We start from the raw sequence: 25,816 nt of genomic DNA on the forward strand, positions 1-25,816 counted from the left end.
GCTAGCGCTCCGAACTTGCCGGGGAAACTAGTGGGCGGGCGGAGGAGGAGAGGAGGAGGAAGAGGAGGAGGAGGGGAGGAGGAGGAGGAGGGGGAGGAGGAGGAGGAGGAGGAGGAGGAGGAGGAGGAGGAGGAGGAGGAGGAGGAGGAGGAGGAGGAGGAGGAGGAGGAGGAGGAGGAGGAGGAGGGGCGGCCGCAGCTGCATCCCGCCCGGCTGGCTTCCTTCCCAGCTCGCCTGCCCTCCTCCTCCTCCTCCTCCTCCTCCCCCCCCCCCTCCTCCTCCTCCTCCTCCTCCTCCTCCTCCTCCTCCTCCTCCTCCTCCTCCTCCCTTCCTCCTGTATGAGTCAGGCATTTCCCGGGATCTGGAGCAGCCACGCGCGGCCCGGGCGCCGCGAGCTGGAGCCGCCGCAGCCTCCGCAGCAGCAGCGGCCGCCGGCGGCGCCCCGGGCGCGCTCGGATCATGGAGCCCGCGGCCCCGGGCGCGGACGCCGGCGGGGGCAGCAACAGCAGCAGCCGCAGCAGCAGCCGCGCCACCTCGGCGGGCTCCTCGCCCTCCTCCTGCTCCCTGGCCGGCCGGGGGGTGTCCGGCCGGGCCCCCGCGGCCGGGCTGGGGGGCGGGGGCAGCCGCAGCAGCCCGGGCTCGGCGGCCGCCAGCCCGTCGGGGGGGGGCGGCCGGCGGCGCGAGCCGGCGCTCGAGGGCGTGCTCAGCAAATACACCAACCTGCTCCAGGGCTGGCAGAACAGGTAACGCGCCGGCCGGCGAGCGCCCCTGCACCCAGCTGGGGCGCCCGGGATGCGCGGGCGGGAGGCGGGCGCCGGGCTCCGAGCTGGTACCCGCGCATCCCGGGCGGCCGCATCCCCGGAGGCTGGCTGGGAAAGGCAGAGCCCAGGGCGCGCCGTGTGCCCCCTCCCCCGCCGGCTCGGGGAGAGCCGGGGCGCGGCGGCCCCCCATCGCCGCAGTGCTCCCCAGAACGCGGTCAAGTTTTAAACTTTGTCCTTTAAGACACAAACAAGAAGAAGAAGCAGAAAAGAAATAAGGCACTGTCAATGAACAAAAAGACTGCCGCCGGTGGTCCTCGGCGCCCCCCCCACCCCTCCCCCCGCGCGCCCGCGCGGACCCGGGCCCCGGTGGGTGGCTCTCCACCCCCCAATCTCTGCACTGGAAGTTTCTTTCTTAAAATCAAGAAGGAAAAAGAAAACACCCTCTCCGCTTTTGAAGTGGACGGTTTGTTTTACCATGAGCGTGATCTCCGCCCCCCCCCCCCACCATGTAGATAGATGCCTTTCGAAGTTTTCTGTTCGCCCTACAAATTGGGGGAGCCTGGTTATGGGCAGGATGGGGATACCCAGGAAAGGGGCCCCCATGCGCTCGGGGCATGGCTTTTAATATCGAGGCCTACTTAGAAGGACCAGATGGGACGCTCCCCTTGACTTCTGTTTTGTTCTGACTTTGTTTTGGAAAAGCAAGCCCGAGAGCAGTGCAGGTGTACTTAGGGGCCCGGGAGAGAAGCTGTTGGGGAGATCTTTCGTCCTCGCTGCAACAGTCCCGGGGCTCCATAGATTTGGGGCTTTTAAGGATGCCTGTAAGGTTGGAATCACCCGGGACGTCTTGGCTTCCATCTGCTGGGTAGACCTGATGACTTGGTCCTCGCTCCCCGCGGGCGGGAAGGACCTGTTCAGATGGCTTCTACCTGGAACATTATCAGGCTGTAATTTGCATGAAACCTGGCTGGGAGGAAGAGGACTTTGGATGGATGGAAAGTGAGTTGTTTATTGGTATTCTAGAAGTTGGACTCTGGAATCACCTGGGCTTCCTTGGAGATGGGTTACTCTGTGTGGGGCCGGTGGTGCAGTTCTCTTTTCAATTCTTTGATTTCCCAAAATAGCCTCCGTGTCTGCTCTTACCTCTCCCTTTCCCCCTTCAGTTCTTGAAACCTGAAAAAGCATAGGAGTGTGTAGGACGGGCAGATATGACTAAGTCTGATGGCAGTCTGTGGAGGTGGGGTCTTGTTAATGACATCTCGGGGGACCTTGTCAGTGACAGCATTTTGTTGGTTTGGTGGTAATCACTTTTTTTTTGTGTGTGCGGTACCTGGATTGAATCCAAGGGTGTCCTACCTCTGAGCTATACCCCAACCCTATTTTATTTTATTTTATTTATTTATTTATTTTTTTGCGGGTCTGGGGATGGAACCCAGGGGCATTCGACCTCTGAGCTACACCCCCTGCCCTAGTTTTTATTCTTTTATTTTGAAACTGGGTCTCACTGAGTTGCAGAGGGCCTCACTGAGTAGCTGAGGCTGTCCGCGAACCGCGATCCTCCAGGTCTCAGCCTCCTGAATGCTGGGATTACAAGCGTGCGCCACCACGCCCGGCTCCCTCCTACTTTATTTTTGAAACAGGGTCTCACCAAGTTGCTGAAGGTCTTGCTAAGTTACTGAGGCTGTCCTCAACCCTGCGATCCTCCTGTCTCAGCCTCCTAAACACTGGAATTACAAGTATGGGCCACCACACCCGGCTTGGATAATCATCACTTTTTTTTTTTTTGCAGTACTGGAGATTGAAACCAAGGGCATTCTACCTCTGAGTTATACTCCCAGCCCTATTTTATTCTTTGTTTTGAAACAGGGTCTCACTAAGTTGTGCAGGGCCTCACCAAGTTGCTGAGGCTGGCCGTGAACCTGTGATCCTCAAATGTCAGCCTCCCAAGTCCTGGGATGACAAGCGTGTGCCACCACCTCTGGCTGGGTAATCACTTTTAATGTTTTTTTTCCCCCCAGTAGTTTATGAGGCTAAAAAAGTGTATGCCCTGGATTATAGCTATTTTACTTGCTTGGGTACAGTATTTTACCTGCCATGTATACTAATGGGTTTATTCTTTGGAGTGGTTTTAGGAGGAATTGGAATAATGTTTTGCATAATTTATATTTTGGTACTCTGGATTCAGCCCGAATTCAATCCCTTAGGGGCATTCTACTTCTGAGCTACAACCTCAGCCTTATCTTATTTTTAATTTATTTTTATATTTATTTATTTATTTTGCAGTACTAGGGATGGAACCTAGGGCATTCTACCTCCGAGCTACACCCTCACCCAGCCCTATTTTTTTTAATTTTTAATTTTGAAACAGGGTCTCACTGAGTTGTAAAGAGCCTCACTCACCAAGTAGCTGATAGCTGAGGCTGGCTGCGAACCTGTGGTTTTCCCATCTCAGCTTCCCAGATGCTGGGATTACAAGCGTGTGCCACCACATCTGGCTTTAATTTTATATTTTGGAATAGGGTCTCAGTTACCAAGAGTCTTGCTAAGTTGCTGAGGCTGGCTTTGAACCTGCGATCCTTCTGTCTCAGCCTCTCAAGCACTGTGATTACTGGCATGAGCTACCACACCCCGCTCCCAGCCCTATTTTTTAAATTAATTAATTAATTAATTAATTTGTCTGGGAATGGAACCCAGGGGCGTTTGACCTCTGAGCTACACCCCCTGCCCTATTTTTTATTCTTTATTTTGAAACAGGGTCTCACTAGGATGCAGAGGGCCTCACTAAGTAGCTGAGGCTGTCCTCCAGTCTCAGCCTCCTGAATGCTGAAATTACTAGCGTGCGCCACCATGCCGGGCTCCTATTTTATCTTGACACAGGGTCTGGTTAAATTGTCTAGGGCCTTGCTAAATTGCCGAGGCCGGCTTGGAAGTGCGATCCTCCCGTCTCAGCCTCCCAAGCACTGAGATCACAGTCATGCGCCATCTTGAACGGCACCTTTGCATAGTTTTAAATTTACTGTGGTATGTAGATCGGAGTCAAGATACAAAAAAGGCAGCCGGGTGAGGTGGTGCATGCCTGTAATCTGAGCACCGGGGAGCTTGGGACAGGAGGATCACAGGTTCGAGGACAGCCTCAGCTACTTAGTGAGGCTCTCTGCAACTTAGTGAGACCCTGTTTCAAAATAAAAATAATAAAAATTAGGGCTAGGGGTGTACATTGGAGTTAGAGTGCCCCTGGGTTCGATCCCCAATACCGCAAAAAAAAAAAAAAAAAAAAAAAGAGCTGGGGGTGTAATTGGAGGTAGAATGCCCCTGGGTTCAACCCCGGGAACCATGCACAAAAAAGGGCAAATTTAGTAAAAGTAATGATAACGCTAAAAATAATGTGACTGGCTGAAGAGGACCCAGGCAAAGTGTGGTATCGTGTATGCTACCGAGTGTGCGTCAGCAAGGTCTCCTTTTTATGGAGTTTGTTTTCTGTGATTTAGAGCCGCCCTCCAATGCCGGTTCTCAGCCCAGTAGACACACTCTTCCAAGGCCACCGTGGAGCCCAGAGGCACAGTATGCGGTGGTTAATGTCTCCGTGTTGGCTTTCTACCTCCGGCACTGCGCTCTCTGCAGGACTGCTAGGGTCCATTAGTGGTCTGGAGATTTATGGTGGCCCCGTGATTGCGTGCCTCTGCTTTCTCCAGAGGGAACAGGAGATCTGGATCAGAGGAAAGAAAGAGAGACCGCCTCAGCTACTTAGCTGATGTTTTCAGCGAGTTTATTAATGAGGAGACTGTTTTATTGAGCACCTACTTGGTTCCAGGCTGTTTTTTTTGTGTGTGTGTGTGTGTGTGTGGTGATGGGGATTGAACCCTGGGGCATCCTACCCCTGAGCTACACCCCCAGCCCTATTTTAGTTTTTATTTGAAACAGGGTCAGCCGGGCGTGGTGGCGCACGCTTGTAATCCCAGCATTTGGGAGGCTGAGACCTGGAGGATCGCGGTTCGCGGACAGCCTCAGCTACTTTGTGAGGCCCTCTGCAACTCAGTGAGACCCGGTTTCAAAATAAAGAATAAAAATAGGGCAGGGGTGTAGCTCGAAGGTCAAATGCCCCTGGGTTCCATCCCCAGACCCTCAAAAAAAAAAAAAAAAAGAAAAAAAAACCAGGGTCTTGCTAGGTTCCTGGGAGTCTCACTACTTGCTGAGGCTGTCCTGGAACCTACACCCCCAGCCCTGTCTTTCTTTATTTTGAAACAGGGTCTCACTGAGTTGCAAAGGGCCTCACTAAGTAGCCAAGACTGGCCAGGAACTGTGGTCCTCCTGTTTCAGCCTCCCAAATGCTGGGATTACAAGCGTGCACGGCTTCAAATTGGCCTCATTTAATGGTGAACCTGTGGCCAGACTCCTGAGCAGCTGTGCCATTGATGACGCTTCTCCCAGCTTCCAGGACTGAGTACCAATCACCCACAGAGTGTTTTTTTTTTTTTTTTTTTTTTTTGCGGGTCTGGGGATGGAACCCAGGGGCATTTGACCTCCGGGCTACATCCCCTGCCCTATTTTTTATTCTTTATTTTGAAACCGGGTCTCACTGAGTTGCAGAGGGCCTCACTAAGTAGCTGAGGCTGTCCGCGAACCGCGATCCTCCAGGTCTCAGCCTCCAGAATGCTGGGATTACAAGCGTGCGCCACCACGCCCGGCTCCCACAGAGTTTTTACGCGAGTGTCCTCGCCAGTTCCTGTAAAGCTCATATATTTTCTTCTCATCCTGGGGATTGAACCAAGGGGCCTTCTGGCTCTCACCTGTACTCCGATCCCTTCTTATTTTATTAAATTTTATTTGGAGCTGGGCGTGGTGGGGCACGCTTGTAATCTCAGTACTTGGGAGCCTGAGACAGGAGGATCACAGGTTCCAGGATAGCCTCAGCAAATAGTGAGGCTCATTTGCTTAGTGAGACCTGTTTAAAAGTAAGTAAATAAAGCCGGGGTTGTAATCTCAGCATCCCAGAGGCTGAGACCGGAGGTCGCAGTTCGCGGACAGCCTCAGCTACTTAGTGAGGCCCTTTGCAACCCAGTGACACCTGGTTTCTTTTTTTCTTTTTCTTTTTCGCTATTGGGGATGGAACCCAGGGGCCTTCTACCTCTGAGCTGCACCCCCAGCCTTATATTCTATTCTTTATTTTGAAACAGGGTCTCACTGTGTTGCAGAAGGCCTCACTAAGTAGCTGAGGCTGTCTGAGAACCGCGATCCTCCGTCTCAGCTTCCCAAGTGCTGGGATTGCAAGCGTGCGCCACCACGCCCGGCTTCCTAAGGTTATTTAGTCTCACACTAAAATGGAACCTCTCAGGGCTTGATCATCACAGATAGTGTTTAAGGAAATAAATTCTATTTGGATCGAGGAATTTGACAGTGTTTATTGCCATTTGCTCTGTTTTTTTTATTTTTATTTTTTAGTGTTTTATTTATTTATTTTTTTAGTGCTGGGGATTGAACCCCTTCTGAGCTACCCTCCCAACCCTATTTCATTTTTTTTTAAATTTCAAAACAGGGTCTTGTTACCATGCACTGGCCTCAAACGAGATCTTCCTGTCTCGGCCTCCCAAGTATTGGGATTACTGGCACGCACGGCAGTGCCCTGCCCCTTGTGCTAATACGTTTATCTTAGTCCTGCTCTTTGCTTATCTGTCTTTGTCTTTGGTGTCAGGGAGTCTGACTTTCTTTGTAACCTGTCTATGCTGATTTAGAGCCCACCACAATAGGACTAAGTACCTGGGGCTAGAGGAGTGTGTGTGTGTGTGTGTGTGTGTGTGTGTGTGTTACTGGGGATGGAACCCAGGGACATTCATCTCCAAGATACACCCCTGACCTATTTTATTCTTTCTTGGTGGTACTGGGGTTCCTGGAAACCCTTCTACCTTCTACCTCCAGGCTACACTCCCAGATCTATTTTGTATATTTTTATTTTAGAAACAGTGTCTCTTAAGCCAGGGAGGCTGGCTTCGAACCTGGGCGATCCTCCTGTCTCGTCTCCCAAGTGTGGGGATTACAAGCGTGCGCTACCACGCCCGGCTCATTTTTTTTTTCCCCCCTGTGGTCCTGGGGGTGGAACCCAGAGGCTTTCTACCTCCAGGCTACACTCCCAGACCTTTTTAAATATATTTTTTGGAAACAGGATCTCACTAAGTTGCTGAGAGCCTCACTAAGTAGCTGAGGCTGGCTTCGAACCTGTGCGATCCTCCTGTCTCAGACTCCCAAGCGCGGGGATTATAAGTGTGCGCCACCACGCCCAGTTCAGACCTATTTCTTTATATTTTATTTGGAAACAGGGTCTCACTAAGTTGCTGAGAGCCTCACTAAGTAGCTGAGGCTGGCTTTGAACCTGTGTGACCCTCCTGTCTTAGCCTCCCAAGTGCGGGGATTACATGCGTCCGCCACCACGCCTGGCTATTCTTTCATTTTGAAACAGGGTCTCACCAAATTGTGGAGACCCTCACTAAGTCACTGAGGCTGTCCTCAAACCTGTGACCCTCCTGTCTCAGCCTCCCAAGTACTGGGATAACAAGCATGCGCCACCACGCCCAGCCTTGGGATAACTTTGGACTCAACCCGGATTAATAGCATACTTGGAGACGCAGTATAATGCAGTCTAGCCTTGGGGATTTGGGGCTACTTGTCTCATTACAAAAAGTCACCGTAAGGTTGGGAAGCTCACCAAGTGCTGTGTGCATGGATTTTTTTCTTTTTTTTTGATACTGGGGATTGAACTTAGGCTGTCTACCTCGGAACTATACCCCAGCTCTTTTTATTTTATTGTATTTTATTTTTTGCGGTTACTGAGGCTGGAACCCACCAGTATTCTACCCCCGAGCTACAACCCCAGCCCTATGTTTATTTATTTATTTATTTATTTATTTATTTATTTATGGCACTAGGGATGGAACCTAGGGACATTCTATCTCCGAGTTACACCCCCAGGCCTATTATTTGTTTGTTTGTTTGTTTGTTTGTTTGTTTGTTTGCAGTACTGGGTATGGAACCCAGGGGCATTGCACCTCTGAGCTACACCCCCAGCTCTATTTTTTAGTTTTAGTTTTATTTTATTTATTTTATTTATTTATTTATTTTTTTTGCGGGTCTGGGGATGGAACCCAGGGGCATTCGATCTCCAAGCTACACCCCCTGCCCTATTTTTTATTCTTTATTTTGAAACAAGGTCTCACTAAGTGGCTGAGGTTGTTGGCAAACCTCTATCCTCCTGTCTCCACCTTTTGAATGCTGGGATTACAAGCGTGCACCACCATGCCTGGCCGGCTTTTTTTTTTTATTTTGAAACAAGGTCTCACTGAATTAGCAAGGGCCTCACTAAGTAGCTGAGACCCTCTGTGAACTATGATCCACCTGTCTCAGTCTCCCAAGTCCTGGCATTATAAGCATGCGCCACCATGCCCGGCTTGGGCATTTATTTTCATTATCATTGTGAACTCTAATGCACCAATTAATGTATATTAAATTGTGATTTAAATGCATATTTAAATTGTGATTTGTGCCAGGCGTGGTGGCGCACGCTTGTAATCCCGGCATTCGGCATTCGGGAGGCTGAGACAGGAGGATCCGGGTTCGCGGCCAGCCTCAGCTACTTAGTGAGGCCCTCGGTCACTACGTGAGACCCTGTTTCAAATAAAGAATAAAAAATAGTACTGAAGGTGTAGCTCAGAGGTAGAACATCCTTGCGTTTTATCCCCAATACCGCCAAAAAAAAGTGATTTGTGGTTTATATTAAATTAATTCTATATTAAGATGTATATTAATTGTGAAGAGGCTGGGTGTGGGTCAGTGATTGGGCATTTGCTTAGTGTGTGATACACAGGCTCTAGGTTTGATCGCCAGTAGCTGGAAAAAAAAAAAAAGAAAAGAAACTTATCTGCATATGGCACATGTTAATTTTTAAAACCTCACTGAGTTAAAATGAGGGTTTTTTTTTTTTTTTTTTTTTTTTTTTAGTTTTCCAGTATTTTTAGATACCAGAGTGGAAAAATCACTGCCCTGAGATTTCCTTCCTTGCCTACGTGTACTTGGGAAGTGTTTGCACATTCTGCTGCTGAAGCTGCCAGACCGCGCGAGGCTGTGAGCTAAAATCCTTTAGGGACACTGGATTGCTTCAATGACAGTAATAATAAAAGGGCGCCGTTGCCTGGGTTACAAAACAGTGTATAATACGATTTATTCACTTACGGCTTAAAATATTTATTGAGCACCTGCTATGTATTGACGACTCCTCGCAGGATCTGCCTCCTTCTCCCACTTTTTAAACGTGTGAGAAAAACGTGTGTTAGAAGAAGATTCACACCAAAATGGTTTTCCTGGGTTGGCAGGAGGAGGAGTGATTTTTATTTTCTTTTCCTCTTTCCAGAAGTAAACTTCCATCTGTTTTGTGGTTTGAAAAAGTTGTTGAGAAACTGGGCATGGTAGTGCAGGCTTTTAATCGAGTACTTTGGAGGCTGAGACAGGAGGATCGCAGGTTTGAAGCCAGCCTCAGCAATTTGGGGAGGCCCTCAGCAACTTAGTGAGACCGACCCTGTTTCAAAATAAAAAATAAAATAATCTGGACATGATGGCTCAGTTCTGTAATCCCTGTACTTGGGAGGCTGAGACAGGAGGTTTGTAGGTTGGAGGCTAGTCTCAGGAACTTTAAAAATAATTTTTTTGAAGATTTAAAGAAGTTTATTAAAAAGATAGTAATACAGAAGACAGTTACAGCCTCATAGGGTAACATGAGGGGGCGTTGCGCGATCACCCCCCAGTTTTTTTTATTGGTGCATTGAGTCTTAGGAACTTACTGAGAACCAGTTTCAAATAAAAAAGTAAAAAATCAAATAGGAGCTGGGCGTGGTGGCGCACGCTTGTAATCCCCGCGCTTGGGAGGCTTGAGACAGGAGGATCGCGCTGGTTCGGAGCCAGCCTCGCTGGCTTAAGAGACCCTGTTTCCAAAAAAAAAAAAAAAAAAAAATAGGTCTGGGAGTGTAGCCCGGAAGTAGGGCTTCCAGGAACCCCAGTACCACCAAAAAAAAAAAAAAAAAAGAAAAAAAAATCAAATAGGGCTGGGGCTGTAGCTCAGAGGTAGAATGCTCCTGAGCTCAATCCCTAGTTCGATGACATATACACAAAATAAGGCCAGAGGTGTAGTTCAGAGGAAGAATGCCTCTGGGTTTGACCCCCCCCACCAAAAAAAAAAAAAAAAAAAAAAAGAAACAGGGTATACTAGGTTGCTGAGTTTCAGAGCTGACAAGGCTGATCTCAAACCTATGATCCACCATACCCAGCTCACAAATTGTTAATTTTTTTTACAAATTGTTAATTTTTTTTTACAAATTGTTAATTTTTTCCTCTTATGATTGGTGTGTGTGTGTGTGTGTGTGTGTGTGTGTGTGTGTGTGTGTGTTTGTTTGTTTGTTACTGGGGATTGAACCAGGAGCATTCTATCTCTGAGCTACACTCCCAGACCTATTTTATTTTTTAAATTTACTTATTTATTTATTTTTTTGTGGGTCTGAGAATGGAACCCAGGGCCATTTGACCTCTGAGCTACACCCCCTGTCCTATTTTTTTTTTCCCTTTATTTTGAAACAGTAGCTGAGGCTGGCTGTGAATTTTGATCCTCTGGTCTCAGCCTCCCAAATGCTGGAATTAAGTAAGTCTCACTAAGTTGCCGAGGGCTCCCTAAGTGGCCTTGAACCTGAAACCCTCCTGCTTCAGACTCCTAAGTACTGACTTACAAGCATGTACCACCATGCCCAGCATAATTGGTTCTTTCTATTTTTTTTTTTTGGTGGTATTGGGGATGGAACCCAGAGGTCTCCTACCTCTGGGCTACACTCCCAGACCTATTTTTTTAAATATATATTTTATTTGGAAACAGGGTCTCTTAAGCCAGGTGAGGCTGGCTTCGAACCTGCGCGATCCTCCTTGTCTCAGCCTCCCAAGCGCGGGGATTACAAGCGTGCGCCACCACACCCGGCTGGTTCTTTCTATTTTGAATATTCGTTTAGGAAATCTTTGCTTACCTCTGTGACAAAAAGTGTTTATTTTAAGGGGAAGAAAAAGAGTTTTATTATTTTTGAATACTTGCTGGAAGTTCCAGCTGCTCCCGGGGAACCTGGGTGTTGGCAGAGGTTGGATTGAAGGCTTCCTGGCTGGATTTGTTTCCTATGGCTGTTTTGACAAATTTGGTGTTTTGTTTCCTACAAACTTGGTGCCTTCAAGCAAGAGACATTTATTCTCTCAGAGTACTGGGCCAGAAATGTCAAATGCGTTTAGTTTAGCGGGGCCACCATAATAGTGTTGGCAGCGCCAGCCCGGCTCCTGGAGGCTGTAAGGGAAAATCCGCCCCTTGCCTCTCCGGCTCCCGGTGGGGCTGCTTCACCGTATCGCTGCGTTCTTTCTGTGGCCTCTGCTGTGTGAGGCTCGCCTCTGCCTCCCTCTTGGAAAAGCTCTCCTGATGTCACTGAGGAGAATCCACCTAGATAACCCAGGGTGATCTCCCATCTCCAGGTCCTTAAGCACATCTGCCACTGGCCAAAGTCTTTTGCCATATAAGGCAGCGGTTCTAGGTTCCAGGGATGAGGATGGAGGGGCATCTTGGGGCCGGAGACAGCGTTCAGATTCCCACAGGTCATAGTTCCAGGCTGGTTCATGAGCTCTCCCCTCCCTTCCCCCTTGCCCACCCTTCCGTGGTTACCATGGCGACAGCCATCTCCGTGGTTCACGGGAAGGCCCAGGGAGCTGTTGAGACTGGAAGTGGGCTTGTTAGGAAGGGTTGGTGGATCCGTTCATCTTTGTCTACAAGACAGACCCCTTGAGGGATGGAAGGTGGGTGATACTCTGAAGCAAACTCTAATGCCGGTGAACGAACCTCTCATTTCCTGTAACCCACAAACCTGTGTTTCTTTGGGTGTTTCTTTAATATTGAGCAATCAGACTGGGAAGTCTACATGTAGCCTGTGTTTTTCATTTTATCATCAGAGTGACTTACTAATTAGCCGGAGGACTTCCCTTAAAGGTGTGATTAACAATAAAGGCACAGATCCTAGTGTTGTGGCCATTTTTTGGTACCATGAGATCACTGCCCTAGACGCTACAGAGCATTTCCACCTCTTTCCCTCCCTGCAGGTTTCTCTGTGTTTGGCCCCAGCCCATCCTCTTCCTCCTGCATTCCCCTTCTGATTTCTTTCTTTTCTTTCTCCTTCCTTCCTTCCTTCCTTCCTTCCTTCCTTCCTTCCTTCTTCCTTCCTTTCCTTTTTTTTTTTTTTGTAGTACTGGGGATGGAACCCAGGGGCATCTTACCTCCGAACTACACCCCCAGCCCTATTTTTTATTCTTTATTTTGAAACAGAGTCTCACTGAGTTGCAAAGGGCCTCGCTAGGTAGCTGAGTCTGTCCACGAACCGCGATCCTCCTGTCTCAGCCTCCCAAATGCTGGGATTACAAGCGTGCGCCACCACGCCTGGCTCCCTTCTGATTTCTGATACCATGATTTAGCGTTGTCTGCCTTTGGATGCCCGGATATCTTTTGTGGAGTCTATTCAGTTCAGCACCATGTTCTGAGATTGTACTTTATAATTCTTTTTTTTTGCTGTGTAGTTGGATAGCCTGCGTATACCTCAGCTTGTTTATCTGTTCACCTGTAGATATCCATTTGGGTTATTTCCAGCTTGGGAGCTCTTCAAATACAGCTGTAGGTCTCTGTGTGAACATATGGCTTGATTCTTGTGGATAAATACCTGGGACTGGAATTTCTGGGCCACAGGACCCGTGTCCCCATGTAGAAAGTGCTCGGCGCTTTTCCTGCTCCCCCCAGCGGGCTGTAGGTGGACGGATGGGGCCCTCCCTAGGTCAGCTTGGTGTTGTCCTCTGTGTGGCTGTCCATTCCTCAGGCCAGTGGCTGTGCTTCTCAGGTGGGCCATGAGCAGGAGCAGAGGCTGGTGGAGTGGGCTGGATTCCCTTTCCCGTCCCAGCTGGGCTTCTATTTTGCTAAGTGACCTTGAGCAAAGTCCATCCTTGGGCCTTGGACTTCTCAGCTATAAATTGATGCTCACCTTGTTGTGCTGTGAGGCACTGGCAGGTGCCCATTTCAGCACATAGTAGGTTGTTTTTTGTTGTTGTTCTGTGACCAAGATACGGGACAAGAACGACTTAGAGGAGAAAAGGTTTATTTTAGCTCATAGTTTCAGGGGTTCAGTCCATGGAGGGCGGGCTCCAAGGCTCTGGGCCTAAGCTAAGGCAGAGCGTCATAGGAGAAGGGCGTAGTAGAGGAGAGTTGTTCCACTCCTGGCAGCCGGGAAGCAGGGAGAGACAGGAGCAGGAAGAGGCTGAAGAATAGATAAACCCTACCTCCTCTAAGTACGTCCCACCCCCCAGCACTCCATTTACCCATCAGTAGATTCATCTACTGATGAGGCCAGAGCCCCTAAGATCCATTCTCTCCCCAAAGGCCCCACCTCTGAGCACAGATTTGAGGGGACATCTCAGATCCAAACCCTGACACGGGTCCTCAGCAGCAGTTGATGGACCGAGAGGCTTGTGTTTGAGACAGACAATAGGTAAGGAAGTTAGTGGGACCCCAGGGCTGAGCTGGCCGCTCATTTTTAGACCAGGCCTTCGCAGTCTTCAGGCGGTCTTAGCCCTGCCTCCTGCAAGTCAGGGCCCGATGGACTTAATGATTTGGTGGGCGCAGTAGTGGCCACTTGTGGTTGCTCACAATCTTCACGTGGACAGCTGTCTGAGGACTCTGGGAAGAAAGAAGCAATTTGGGCCTCTGTGTCCTGAAAGAAGGGTTCAAACGATTGTGTCGGAAACAGGGAGGCTTTTTGCGGTTCCGCCTGGCTCCCACAGATATAATTTGGTACCAGGCCAAGGTCAGAATTAAAAAGAAAACAGTCTAGAATTTGATTTTTGATAACCCAGAGTAGGATGGATATAGTCACAGCCCAGGAAGAAAGTACTTTATTCGTGCCTCATGACACGATATCAATAACAACGATAAAAGTAGGAAACATTATCCATAGCTTTTTGTTGAAGTTCTATTCTTTGAAGGTCAGAGAAGGCCTCTGAGTTCAGGAGTAACTTTTTCTCCTTGGGTATAGGATTTGAGTGTGTGTGTGTGTGTGTGTGTGTGTGTGTGTGTGTGTGTGTTACTGGTGATTGAAACCAGGGGCATTCTCCCTCAGAGCTAAACTCCCAGCCTTATTTTATTTTTATTTGGAAACAGGGTCTTACTAGGTTGATAAGAGTTTCCCTACTTGCTGAGGCTGTCCTTGAACCTGTGATCCTCCTGTCTCAGTACCCCTGAAACTATGAGGACTAGAGGTGTGTGCCACCATGCCTGGCTACATTGTAGTTTTGAAACGGGGGTTTCTTGAGAGAAAACCCAGCGAGTTCTTGTCTATGGTGAGTGAAGAATGACACCCGCAGACCTCAGGAAGGGGAGTAAAAGGTTTATTGGAAGCAGCAGGGAATGGGGCAAGGGTGGCTGAACACCCCCAAAGGGGCTGGAACTCTGGGTTCAGCAGCTGCCTTCAGGACAATACTTGAGAGTAGCCCAAGCCGAATTGCCTTCAGGCGCAGGCTGCTTTCTTCCGGAGTCCATGCGATCTGCCAGAAGGGAATAGAGAAAAGTGGCCAAACACCCCATGGGGCGGTCGGAACTCTGGGGTCCAGTAGCTGCCTTCAGGGTCACTACCCGAGTGTCGCCCGAGCCAAGTGCCCATCAGTTGCAAACTACTTTCTCCCAGAGTCCACGCGATCTGCCAGAAAAGAGGTACAGGTCACCCCTAGGGGCCTGGTCAGCCATGATGTCCAGCAGAGGCCTTCAGGTCACTACTCTAGAGTCGCCCGAGCCACGTGCCCTCAGATGCACTCTGCCTTCTCTCAGGGCCAACACGAACTGCGAGAGAGAGAACAGCTCCCCAAAAGGGGAGAGGGTCCCGAGCGGGAAAGTCCCCATTTTGCCATCTGACTCTCCAATGCCTGACCGCTTGCAAGTCCCTCTGTGGTTAGGGTGACTTTTGGGATTCCAAGAATTTGCATAGGGCATTTGCAAGTCCTTTGAAGGGGCTCCTTTCAGGAATGCCAGACTTGCTGGGTGGGTTTGTTGATTAGGAAACTCAGGATGGCTTTGTGAAGCTCTGGCCTTCTTATCTCTGAGCCTTTGGAGTTTCAGGCATTTGTCGCCCCCTCAGGAAACTCAGGAAATTAACTTTTTTCTACCAAGGCCTTTTCCCTATCTGCCTATTTCCTTTCTATCTCCTCAGTTTGTTTGTTTGTTTGTTTATTTATTTATTTTTGCAGGTCTGGGGATGGAATCTAGGGGCATTCTACCTCTGAGCTACAACCCCCTGCCCTATTTTTTATTCTTTATTTTAAAACATGGTCCCAGCCGGGCGTGGTGGCGCACCCTTGTAATCCCAGCATTCGGGAGGCGGAGACCGGAGGATCGTGGTTCGTGGACACCCTCAGCTACCTAGTGAGGCCCTTGCAACTCAGTGACACCTGGTTTCAAAATAAAGAATAAAAAATAGGGTAGGGGGTGTAGCTCGGAGGTCAAATGTCCCTGGGTTCCACCCCCAGAACTGCAAAAATAACAAAACAAAATAAAACAAAATATGGTCTCACTAAGTTGTGGAGGGCCTCACTTAGTAGCTGAGGCTGTCTCTGAACTTCAATCCTCCTGTCTCAGCCTCCCGAATGCTGGGATTACAAACATGTGCCACCATGCCCAACAGCGTTGTAGTTTTAAGGGGGACTATTTATGGTTTTGTATATTTTATTTTTCCTTTTTTTTTTTTTTTGCGGTACTGGGGATTGAACCTGGGGCATTCCACCTCCGAGCCATACCCCCAGCCCTACTTTTTTTTTTTTATTCTTTATTTTTTATTTTTTGTGGTACTGGGGATGGAATCCAGGGCTTTCTACCTCTGAGCTATACCCCCAGCCCTATTTTTTTTATTCTTTTTTAAAATTTTTAATTAATTAAATTTTTTTGTGGTACTGGGGATGGAACCCAGGGGCTTTCTACCTCCGGGCTATACTCCCAGACCTGTTATATATTTTATTTGGAAACAGGGTCTCACTAAGTTGCTGAGAGCCTCACTAAGTAGCTGAGGCTGGCTTCGAACCTGTGTGATCCTCCTGTCTCAGCCTCCCAAGCGCGGGGATTACAAGCGTGCGCCACCACGCCTGGCTCTATTTTATATTTTTATTTGGAAACAGCGTCTCATTAGGTTGTTGAGAGCTTCACTAAGTAGCTGAGGCTGGCTTCGAACCTGTGTGATCCTCCTGTCTCAGCCTCCCAAGTACCAGGATTACAAGTGTGCATCACTACGCCCGGCTTTTTACTCTTTATTTTGAAACAGGGTCTCACTAAGTTGCAGAGAACCTCACTAAGTAGCTGAGGCTGCCTGCAAACTGCCATCCTCCTGTCTCAGCCTCCCAAGTACTGGAATTACAAGTGTGCACCACCACGCCAGGCTGATTTTGTTGAAATACATTGTTGAAAATACAAAATGTTGAAAGGCCCCAGGTTCTAGTTGCTCTTCTCTGGGATGTCTGTTGCAGGTGAGAGGTGGGCTGCGGGGTTGGGAGGCCTCCTGGGGAGGAGTGGGGTCATCTTCCTTGGTGTGCTGGAGTTGGATGCCCTGCCTGGGCCTGCTCTCTGAAAAGTTAGTGGGTGAGGCGACAGATCCAGGTGGCCCTCAACTTGTCCCTGTGTCGCAGGGAACAAAATTCACCCCAACAGCTTTCTTGGGGCCTTGAGTTTTTAAACACAAGCTAGACAGAATCTGGAATCTCCCAAAGTCCTGAGCCAGGGGGTAGCATCCTCTGCCAGGAACACCCACCCTTCTTTAAAAAATTTTTTCTTTGGTACTGGGGATTGAAGCCAGGGGCAACCTACCTCTGAGCTATACACCACCAGCCCCATTATTTATTTATTTATTTATTTACTTATTTATTTACTTATTTATTTATTGGTGGTACTGGGGGTGGAACCCAGAGGGCTTTCTACCTCCGGGCTATACTCCCAGACCTATTTTATATTTTATTTTGAAGCAGGGTCTCACTAAGTTGTGAAAGGTCTTGCGTTGCTGAGGCTGGCTGTGAACCTGCGATCCTCCCGTCTCAACCTCCCAAGTACTGGAATTACAACAAGCGCCACCACGCCACACCAGCCTTGACACTTTATATGTATTTTCTAACTCAGTGCTTAAAGTGAGACGGGGATGTCAGAGGTCTATGCGTTTTTCTTCCAGTTTTCAGCTGGATAAATGGCTGTCCAAAATAAAGCTATATTTACCTGCTTCCTGTCTCTTACAACTAAGGGATGACCTTGAGATTATATTCTGGATGTAAGCAGAATCGCAACATAGTAATTGCCTGGGACCTGCCTGTCTCTTCTTACTGTTTCCTTTACATTTCTTTATTTATTGGTACTAGGGATTGAACACAGAAATGTTCTACCTCCACCCAACTCCCAATCCTATTTATTTATTTATTTATTTTATTGTGGTACTGGGGGTGGAACTCAGAGGCTTTCTACCTCTGGGCTCTACTCCCAGCTCTATTTTATATTTTATTTGGAAACAGAGTCTCGCTAAGTTGTTGAGAGCCTCACTAAGTCACTGAGGCTGGCTTCGAACCTGTGCGATCCTCCTGTCTCAGCCTCCCAAGTGCGGGGATTACAAGCATGCGCCACCACGCCCGGCTTTATTTTTGTTTTGAAATAAGGTCTTGCTAGGTTGCTGTCTGTACTGGGAATACCGGCATGTGTCACCATACCGTGCTTTTTACTTTTAGAATACAAACCTAATGAAGCTGGACATGATGTTGTATACTCGTAATCCCAGTGCTTGGAGGCTGAGGCAGGAGGATCCGGGTTTGTGGCCAGCCTCAGCAACTTGTGATGCCCTCTGCAACTTAGTAAAACCCTTTTTCAAAATAAAAAAAAATAAGGCTGGGGGGGTGTAAGTGTAGCTTGAAGGTAGAATGCCCCTGGGTTCAATCCCCGGCACCACCACCAAAAAAAAAAAAAAAAAAAAAAAAAAAAGAATAAAAAATAGTGTTGGGAGCCAGGCGTGGTGGTACACACTTGTAAACCTAGCATTCGGGAGGCTGAGGCAGGCGGACTGAAGTTCAAGGCCAGCCTCAGCTACTTAAAGAGGCCTTTTGCAACTCAGTGAGACCTTGTTTCAAAATAAAGAATAAAGAAAAAAATAGGGCTGCGGGGTGTATCTTAGAGGTAGAATGCCCCTAGGTTCCATCCCAGTACCTAAAAAAAAAAAAAAAAAAAAAAGGGTTGGGGGTGTAGCTCATAGGTAGAGTCCCTGGGCTTAATCACCGGTACTGCAAAACAAAACAAAACAAAACAAAACAAAAACAAAAACAAACAACAACAACAACAACAAAACAAAAAACCCCCCAAACCACAAAAACAACAACAAAATAAAATTGGGCTGGGGGATGTAGCTTGGAGGTTGAATGCACCTGGGTTCAATCCCCAGGAACACACACACACACACACACACACACACACACACACACACACACACACTACAGACCAGCACTAGAATACAGACCTGGTGGCTGGAATTCCAGCAGCCCCCTTGAGCCTCTAGGTGACTGGGATGCCGGCCATCCAGACAGAAGGATCCTGGCCTCTGAGCCTCCTGGGTCAGAGCCGCCTCCAAGGCTCTGAACCCCGCCTGGACTTTCCTCTGGGTCGCCGGGAAATTGCTCCTTTTTAAGCCTCTGAGCCCAGTCAGATCGCACCCCAGTTGATGCAGGCGGAATTCCTTTCTCACAAGGGAGAAACTGAGGCCTGCAGGGACACGCGGCCGAGTCGGTAAGTTTTGGAGCCGGGATCCGTCTGACTCGACTCTCCGGTGTTCTCTCTCCCTTACCCTGGGAAGAGCTTGGAGATCTAGCCCGCACTTCACAGATGAGAGGACCCGGGGCTTTGCCTCGGGGGTAAACCGCTAGGCTCCTTCCACACTGCCATAAGCAGCAGGCTGGGTTCCTGGGTTCTTTCCCTCCTTTTTATTTTTGCTTTTCTCCCCAGCCTTCCCCCTCCCAAAGAAGTAGGCAGTCATTTAATTAGTGATTCCGCTGCTCTCTGCGAGTAGGTGCTGGTGCTTGGTGGTGGAGGTCTCTCTGGTCTGAACCCCTGACAGTTTGGGGGCTGGGTGCGCAGGCCCCTCTGCTCGGGCAGCCTTCCGGCTCTGGTATCAGGTGGAACTTCTGGGTTCCAGACAAATCTACTTGGTGCCGGTGTCTCTGTATTCAGAATTTTATTGTAGTCATCGTCATCTCGGGGCAGTGCCCTGGAACTTGTCCTGTTTTTGCACCTGGGCTCGTAGGGGCTGAATGTGGGGCCCCGTGGCTGTCAGCGCTGACAGATAAATTTTGCTTCGTGCAGGAGCCTCCCAGTGGATTAGGCTGAGTCTGGACTTTGGCTGGAATTGGGCCCATGTGATTCCAGAATGTGCTCTGCACAGCTGAGTTCCATCCTATTACTAATACTCAGAAATGGAAGCCGGGCGTGGTGGCGCACGCTTGTAATCCCGGTATTCGGGAGGCTGAGACCGGAGGATCGCGGTTCGCGGACAGCCTCAGCTACTTTGCGAGGCCCTTCGCAACTCAGTGAGAGCCTTATTCCAGGTAAAAAACAAAAAATAGCCAGGCGTGGTGGCGCACGCTTGTAATCCCAGCATTTGGGAGGCTGAGACAGGAGGATCATGGTTCGCGGACAGCCTCAGCTATTTAGTGAGGTCCTTTGCAACTCAGGGAGACCCTGTTTCAAAATAAAGGATAAAAAATAGGGGTAGGGGGTGTAGCTAGGAGGTAGAATGCCCCTGGGTTCCATCCCAGTACAAAAAAAGTTGGACAGAACAAAAGGCGGTTTGTGCACGTTTATCACATGATGTTTCTTATTGACACCCTTTTTTTTGTGTGCCAGCAAATCTCTTTTATGGCCATTTTTATTGGCTTGGCTAATGTGCACCTTTTCTTTTTATGAGAAGTCTGCAGCGGGTACCTTGGTCCAAAGTGTCTCGTAACACGATTATGGTCGCTTAGTTACGTCGGAGTTTCTTGCCACAGGAATTGTTCTGTCAAATGTCAGTTTTCACGATTCCTTTAGAGTCAGCTAAATCCAGAAAATGGCATTAAAAGCCAGGCGTGGTAGCCCACGCTTGTAAGCCTGTCTTCCCGGTACTTGGGAGGCTGAGACAGGAGGATCGCAGATTCCCAGACAGCCTCAGCAACTTAGTGAGGCCCTCAGTGAGTTAGTGGGACTCTGCTTCAAAATAAAAAATAAAAAGGGTTGAGGTGTAGCTTAGAGGTACAGTGTCCCTGGGGTTCAATCCCTAGTAGCAAAAAAAAAAAAAAAAAAAAAAAAAAAGAAAGGTGTTAAAAGCCAAACTTTACAAATTTTTCTCGTGTTGAATAACAGGGCAGGCAGTTTTTATGGGCTGGATAAAATGAAAGGTTTCAGGAAATCTTTGTATCAAAGAAATGACTGAATTTATATCTATGAAATCAAACTTAAATCTGGATAAAGAATTCTTTTTTTTTTTTAAATGATAGAAGCTAAGTGTGACCTCACTTGAATATAACTAGATTGCAGGTCTTCATGTCAGAGAATTGTCTGAATTTTATTTATTTATTTATTTATTTATTTATTTATTTATTTATTTTTGTGGTACTAGGGATGGAACCCAGGGGCATTTCTACCTCCGGGCTATACTCCCAGACCTATTTTATACTTTATTTTGGAAACAGGGTCTCACTAAGTTGCTGAGAGCCTCACTAAGTAGCTGAGGCTGGCTTTGAACCTGTGCGATCTTCCTGTCTCAGGCTCCCAAGCGTGGGGATTACAAGCGTGTGCCACCACGCCTGGCATGAAAATTGTTTATCTAAAAGGCTTCCTTTTCCTTTCCAGCATTGTAGCATTATTGGTATTTTTAGTGTTTTTTTTGTTGTTTTGTTTATTCTTTATTTTTGCTTTGTTTCAGGGTTGAATATGTTAAATTCCTCTGTGTAGTGACTAAATGTAACTTTTTTTTTTGGTACTAGGGATTTGGTACTAGGGGCATTGTATCTTGGAGCTACACCCCAGCCCTATTTTTTTATTCTTTATTTGGAAACAGGGTCTCACTGAGTTGCAAAGGGCCTCACTAAGTAGCTGAGCTTTGCGGTGAACTGCAGTCCACCTGTCTCAGCCTCCCAGGTACTGGGATTACAGGTGTGTGCCACCACACCCAGTTTAAATGTAACTTTTGATCTGAAATTTTCTTACCCTGTACATATTATCAGAAGGATTGGCCAAATTTGTATAAATTTAGATTTATTCAAAAGAAACTATAGATTATATAATAATAATCGTAAGTATAATATCTATGTTATTATTATTATTAATTATTCTTAGTTTATTATTATTATTATTATTATTAGTTTTTTATTATTATAAAACTCTGTCCCAAAATTAAAAACTAAGAATTAGTTTTTTAATTATTATTATTCTTAGTTTATTATTATTATTATTAGTTTTTATTCTTAGTTATTATTATTATTATTATTAGTTTTTTATTATTATTATTCTTAGTTTTTTATTTTGGGACAGAGTCTCTATAGGTTGATGAGATACTTACTACGTTACTGAGGCTTGCCTCAAAATTGCAATCCTCCTGTCTCAGCTTCCCAAGTACTGGGATTATGAGTGTGTGCCACCACACTGGCCCAATTATTTGATTTTTTAAAATTTATTTATTTTTATTTTTTATTTATTTATTTTTTTTGGTACTGGGGGCAGAACTCAGGGGCATTTTTACCTCCGGGCTATACTCTGAGACCTATTTTATATTTTATTTGGAAACAGGGTCTCACTAAGCTGCTGCTCTCAGAGCCTCACTAAGTAGCTGAGGCTGTCCGCGAAACACAGTCCTCCTGTCTCAGTGCAGGGATTACAAGCGTGCGCCACCACGCCCAGCTTGAAATTTTTTTTATCTGAAGGCTTCCTTTTCCTTTCCATACACAGAAAATGATTAAGCCACTGTTATAAAATGTTAATACTTCTTTAATAGTTAATAGCTCTTTATATTATTATAACTTTCCTGTAAATTTGAAATCATATTAAAAGGTTAATAAAATTTATTTGGCCTATTAAAAAGAGGCTATGGGGCATACAGTATACGCCTGTCTGTGTAGCACATATCTTAATAAAGTTGTTCAGTCTGCCTTAATGCTTGCCTTTTCATTTATTTATTTATTTTTGGTGGTACTGGGGTTCCTGGAAGCCCTTCTACCTTTGGGCTACACTCCCAGACCTATTTTTTTTTATATTTTTATTTTGAAACAGGGTCTCCTAAGCCAGCGCGCCTGGCTTCGAACCTGCGCGATCCTCCTGTCTCCGCCTCCCAAGTGTGGGGATTACAAGCGTGCGCCACCACGCCCGGCAATGCTTGATTTTTTGTTTTTATTTAAATTTTTTTTGGTTTTGTTTTGGTACTGGGGATCGAACCCAGGAGCATTCTACCTCTGAGCTACACCCCCCATCCCTTTTTACTGTTTTATTTAGAAACGGGCTCGCACTGAGTTGCCGAGGGTCTTGCTATGTTGGCCAAGGCTGGCTTCGAACCTGCGATCCTTCTGTCTCAGCCTCCAAGCACTGGGATGACAGGCGTGCGCCACCACGCCTGGCTTTAACTCTAGTCTTCTACAGTGGACACCGAGGCTTCCTCCAGGCTGTGTTGGAAGATGCCCTGGAGTGGTAAAAATGATTCGGAGACAGTTCCAGATATTAAGTACAATGAAATGCATTGAACCTGCTGGTGCCTGTGAACAAGTCGTCCATTAAACTAGGTAAAGCCAGTGTATTTGCAGCTTAGAGAGGACCGTTAAACCGGGGCTCAGGGGATTTGTGCCTTTATCCTTACCCGGTTTACTGCTTTGTGTTACGTAACCATCGGCTGGGTTTTCATCTGTAAATAGGATGAAGGGAGAAGCATATTGCTCCCCTCCCTCCTTACTCCACCAGGGGAATCAGAGCGAGTACCGTGACGTCTCCTTCTTTGTCTTTCCCTCCTTTTCTCCCCATCTCTCTCTCTGTCTCTCCCTCCCCTCTTTCCTTCCTTCCCTCCCTCCCTCCTTCATTTTCTTTTTTGCAGTACTGGGGATGGAACCCAGAGGGCTTCTACCTCTGAGCTACACCCTCAGCTCTATTTTTTCTTCTTTATTTTGAAACAGGGTCTCACTGAGTTGCAGAGGGCCTCACTAAGTAGCTGAGGCTGTCCGCGAACCGTGATCCTCCTGTCTCAGCCTCCCGAACGCTGGGATTACAAGTGTGCACCGCCACGCCTGGTTTTTATTTTTTTATTTTGAAATGATCTCCCTAAGTTGCTGAGGTTGACTTTGTACCTGTGATCTTCCTGTCTCATCTTAGCCTCCCAGGTATTAGGATTACAGGCCTGCACCACCACACCTGGCCTCTTTTGCTGTATTTTATTTTCAGAAAAAAAGAGGTTTATTTAGATTATAGACTTGTACCATCACACCTGACCTCTTTTACTATATATATTATATTATATATTATTTATATATATTATGTTAACATATATAATTAATATATTATATTAATATATAATATATTATTATACATTATATAATTATTATATAATTATATATTATATATATTATATATATAATTTTTTTGAGGGTCTGGGGATGGGACCCAGGGGCATTCGACCTCCGAGCTACACCCCCTGCCCTATTTTTTATTCTTTATTTTGAAACCGGGTCTCACTGAGTTGCAAGGGGCCTCACTAAGTAGCCAAGGCTGTCTGCAAACAGTGATCTTCCTGTCTCAGCCTCCCAAATGCATGCTCCACCATGCCTGGCTTTTATTCTTTATTTTGAAACAAAACCTCACTAAATTGCAGAGGGCCTCACAGTAGCTGAGGCTGGCTCCAAACCTGAGACCCTCCGGTCTCAGCCTCCCAAGTCCTGGGATGATAAACGTGTGCCACTGTGCCCGGCTCATGCTCCTTATTTGAGTACTGAGCCACAGGAGGATTTTCAGGGGTTCAGATCCTGGCCGGTCGCATAACCTTTCACAGAGACTTGCTTTGAGACTATATGGAGTGGGTTGTTTAGGAAGGTTGCTGTAGTAGACAAAAATAATAAATCAACTTGCCATCCTCCTGTCTCAGCCTCCCAAGTGCAAGGATTACAGGTGCGTGTGCACCGCCACGCACTGCTCTGAGAGCAGCAGCTTAGTGAGACCCTGTTTCCGAGCTCCGGCTTCCCGGTGAAGTGTTACAGAGCTGGATCCCTCAGGGCATTTATGAGCTGCTTGGTGTGGCTTCTTTGGTGCATAAGGACGCTTAACTCTTTACAGATGGTCTTTTTAGGACTTGGAAACTATTTTGCCTTTCAAAGGAGAAATAAGGATGTTTTTTGTGTACAGAAGAGAACAGGTGTGATAGTCAGCTTTCCAGGACTGTAACGAAACAGCCGAGAGAACTGATGGATAAAGAAAACAGGTTCATATTGGCTGCATCCATGTGCTGGTGGCCTGATTGCCTTGGGCCTGTGGTTAGTGGTAGATTATGGTCGGAGCATGTTTTGGGGCAAAACCACGTAGCTCATGTCTGGGGAGCCAAAGAGAGAGGAAGGGCCAGGGTTCCGCCATCTCCCTGAGGTCATGTCCCCAGTGACCTATGAACCTCTCACCAGGCCCCCTTCCGGAAGGTTCCACTACTTCCCAGGAGCACTCTGGTAATCAAGCCTTCAACACATGGGTCTTGGGGGATCTAACACATGGGTCCCGGATCTAGCTGGTGAGCGGCCTGGGGTGAGGTAGGGCTTGGATGGCTCATGGGTAACGCCCTGGTGGAGGAGGACGCAGGTCACAGTCTCTGGTGACAGTTCCCAGGGATCCCGGAAGGCTCAGAGGTGCTCACTTAGTTGTGTGCTGGAGAGAAAGGGGGACAGAGGCTCCCCCTCTTCCTGGGGCTGGGCGGCAGTGGGCCGGGGAGACCTGCCGGCGTCAGCCAGCACCCCCCCACCCCTTGGAGCATCTCAGCCTTGCTTTCCCGTGTAGGTCAGTTGGCTCTGAACAAGCAATTTGGCCGGATGACAAGACATTTAAACTGATTCCCCTCGTGTAGCCTGTTTCCGTCGTTTGCTTATAATCCTAATTGATGCAAACGCTCCTGTAATCGTGACTGTGAACTGGACCCGGGGCTCTGGCTTGTTTAATTTTACGGGATGTTAGTGTGTGTGTGTGTGTGTGTGTGTGTGTGTGTGTGTGTGTGTGTTACTGGGGATTGGTTGGAAACCCAGGGGCATTCTACCTCTGAATTATGCCCCCAACCCCTTAAAAAAATGTTTTTTCTTTTGAAATACAGTCTCACTAAATTGCTGAAGCTGCCCTCCAACTTGTCTCTTGTCTCAGCCTCCCAAGTACTGGAATTACAGGCATGTGCCACCATACCCAGCTAGCGCCGCCGCCCCTCCTCCTCCTCCTCCTCCTCCTCCTCTTCCTCCTCCTCCTTCTTATTCTTCATGGCACTGAGGTTTGAATCCAGGGGCATTCTACCTCTCAGCCCCGACCCTAGTTTTTTTTTTTTTTTTTTTTTTTTGGTGGTACTGGGATTCCTGGAAACCCTTCTAATTCTGGGCTACAATCCCAGACCCATTTTATATTTTTATTTTATTTGGAAACAGGGCAATCCTCCTGTCTCAAGCATGCGGCACCACACCTGGCCCGGCCCTAGTTTTTAGTTTTATTTCGAGACAGGGTTTTGCTAGGTTGATGGGAGTCTCCCTACTTGCTGAGGCTGTTCCTGAGCCTGCGATCCTTCTGTCTCGGTCTCCCAAGTACTGGGATTACAAGTGTGCGCCACCAGGCCTGGGTAACATCTGTTTTTTGTTGTTGTTGGTACTGAGGATTGAACCCAGGAGCATTCTACCTCTGAGCTATACACGGACCCCTTTCTGTTTTTTTAATTTTTTTGTGTGTGGTA

The 25,816-nt window shown here is 47.6% G+C and overlaps 1 protein-coding gene across 2 annotated transcripts in view; it reads left to right on the forward strand.

The window, feature by feature from the left end:
• Positions 1-338: 338 nt before the first annotated feature.
• Positions 339-25,816, forward strand: part of OSBPL10 (oxysterol binding protein like 10) — a gene marked incomplete at both ends in the record, with an annotated part of 220,022 nt that continues 194,544 nt past the window's right edge. The window contains one exon of one of the 2 annotated variants that reach the window (XM_080715664.1): positions 339-743. In XM_080715664.1, coding sequence (XP_080571790.1) covers positions 460-743 — 284 coding nt within the window. The remainder of the gene's footprint in view (positions 744-25,816) is intronic. The other variant, XM_080715665.1, reaches the window with a different exon arrangement.

Source organism: Muscardinus avellanarius (genome assembly GCF_963383645.1).
Source record: "Muscardinus avellanarius genome assembly, chromosome: 18".
In the NCBI taxonomy this organism is placed as follows: domain Eukaryota; kingdom Metazoa; phylum Chordata; class Mammalia; order Rodentia; family Gliridae; genus Muscardinus; species Muscardinus avellanarius.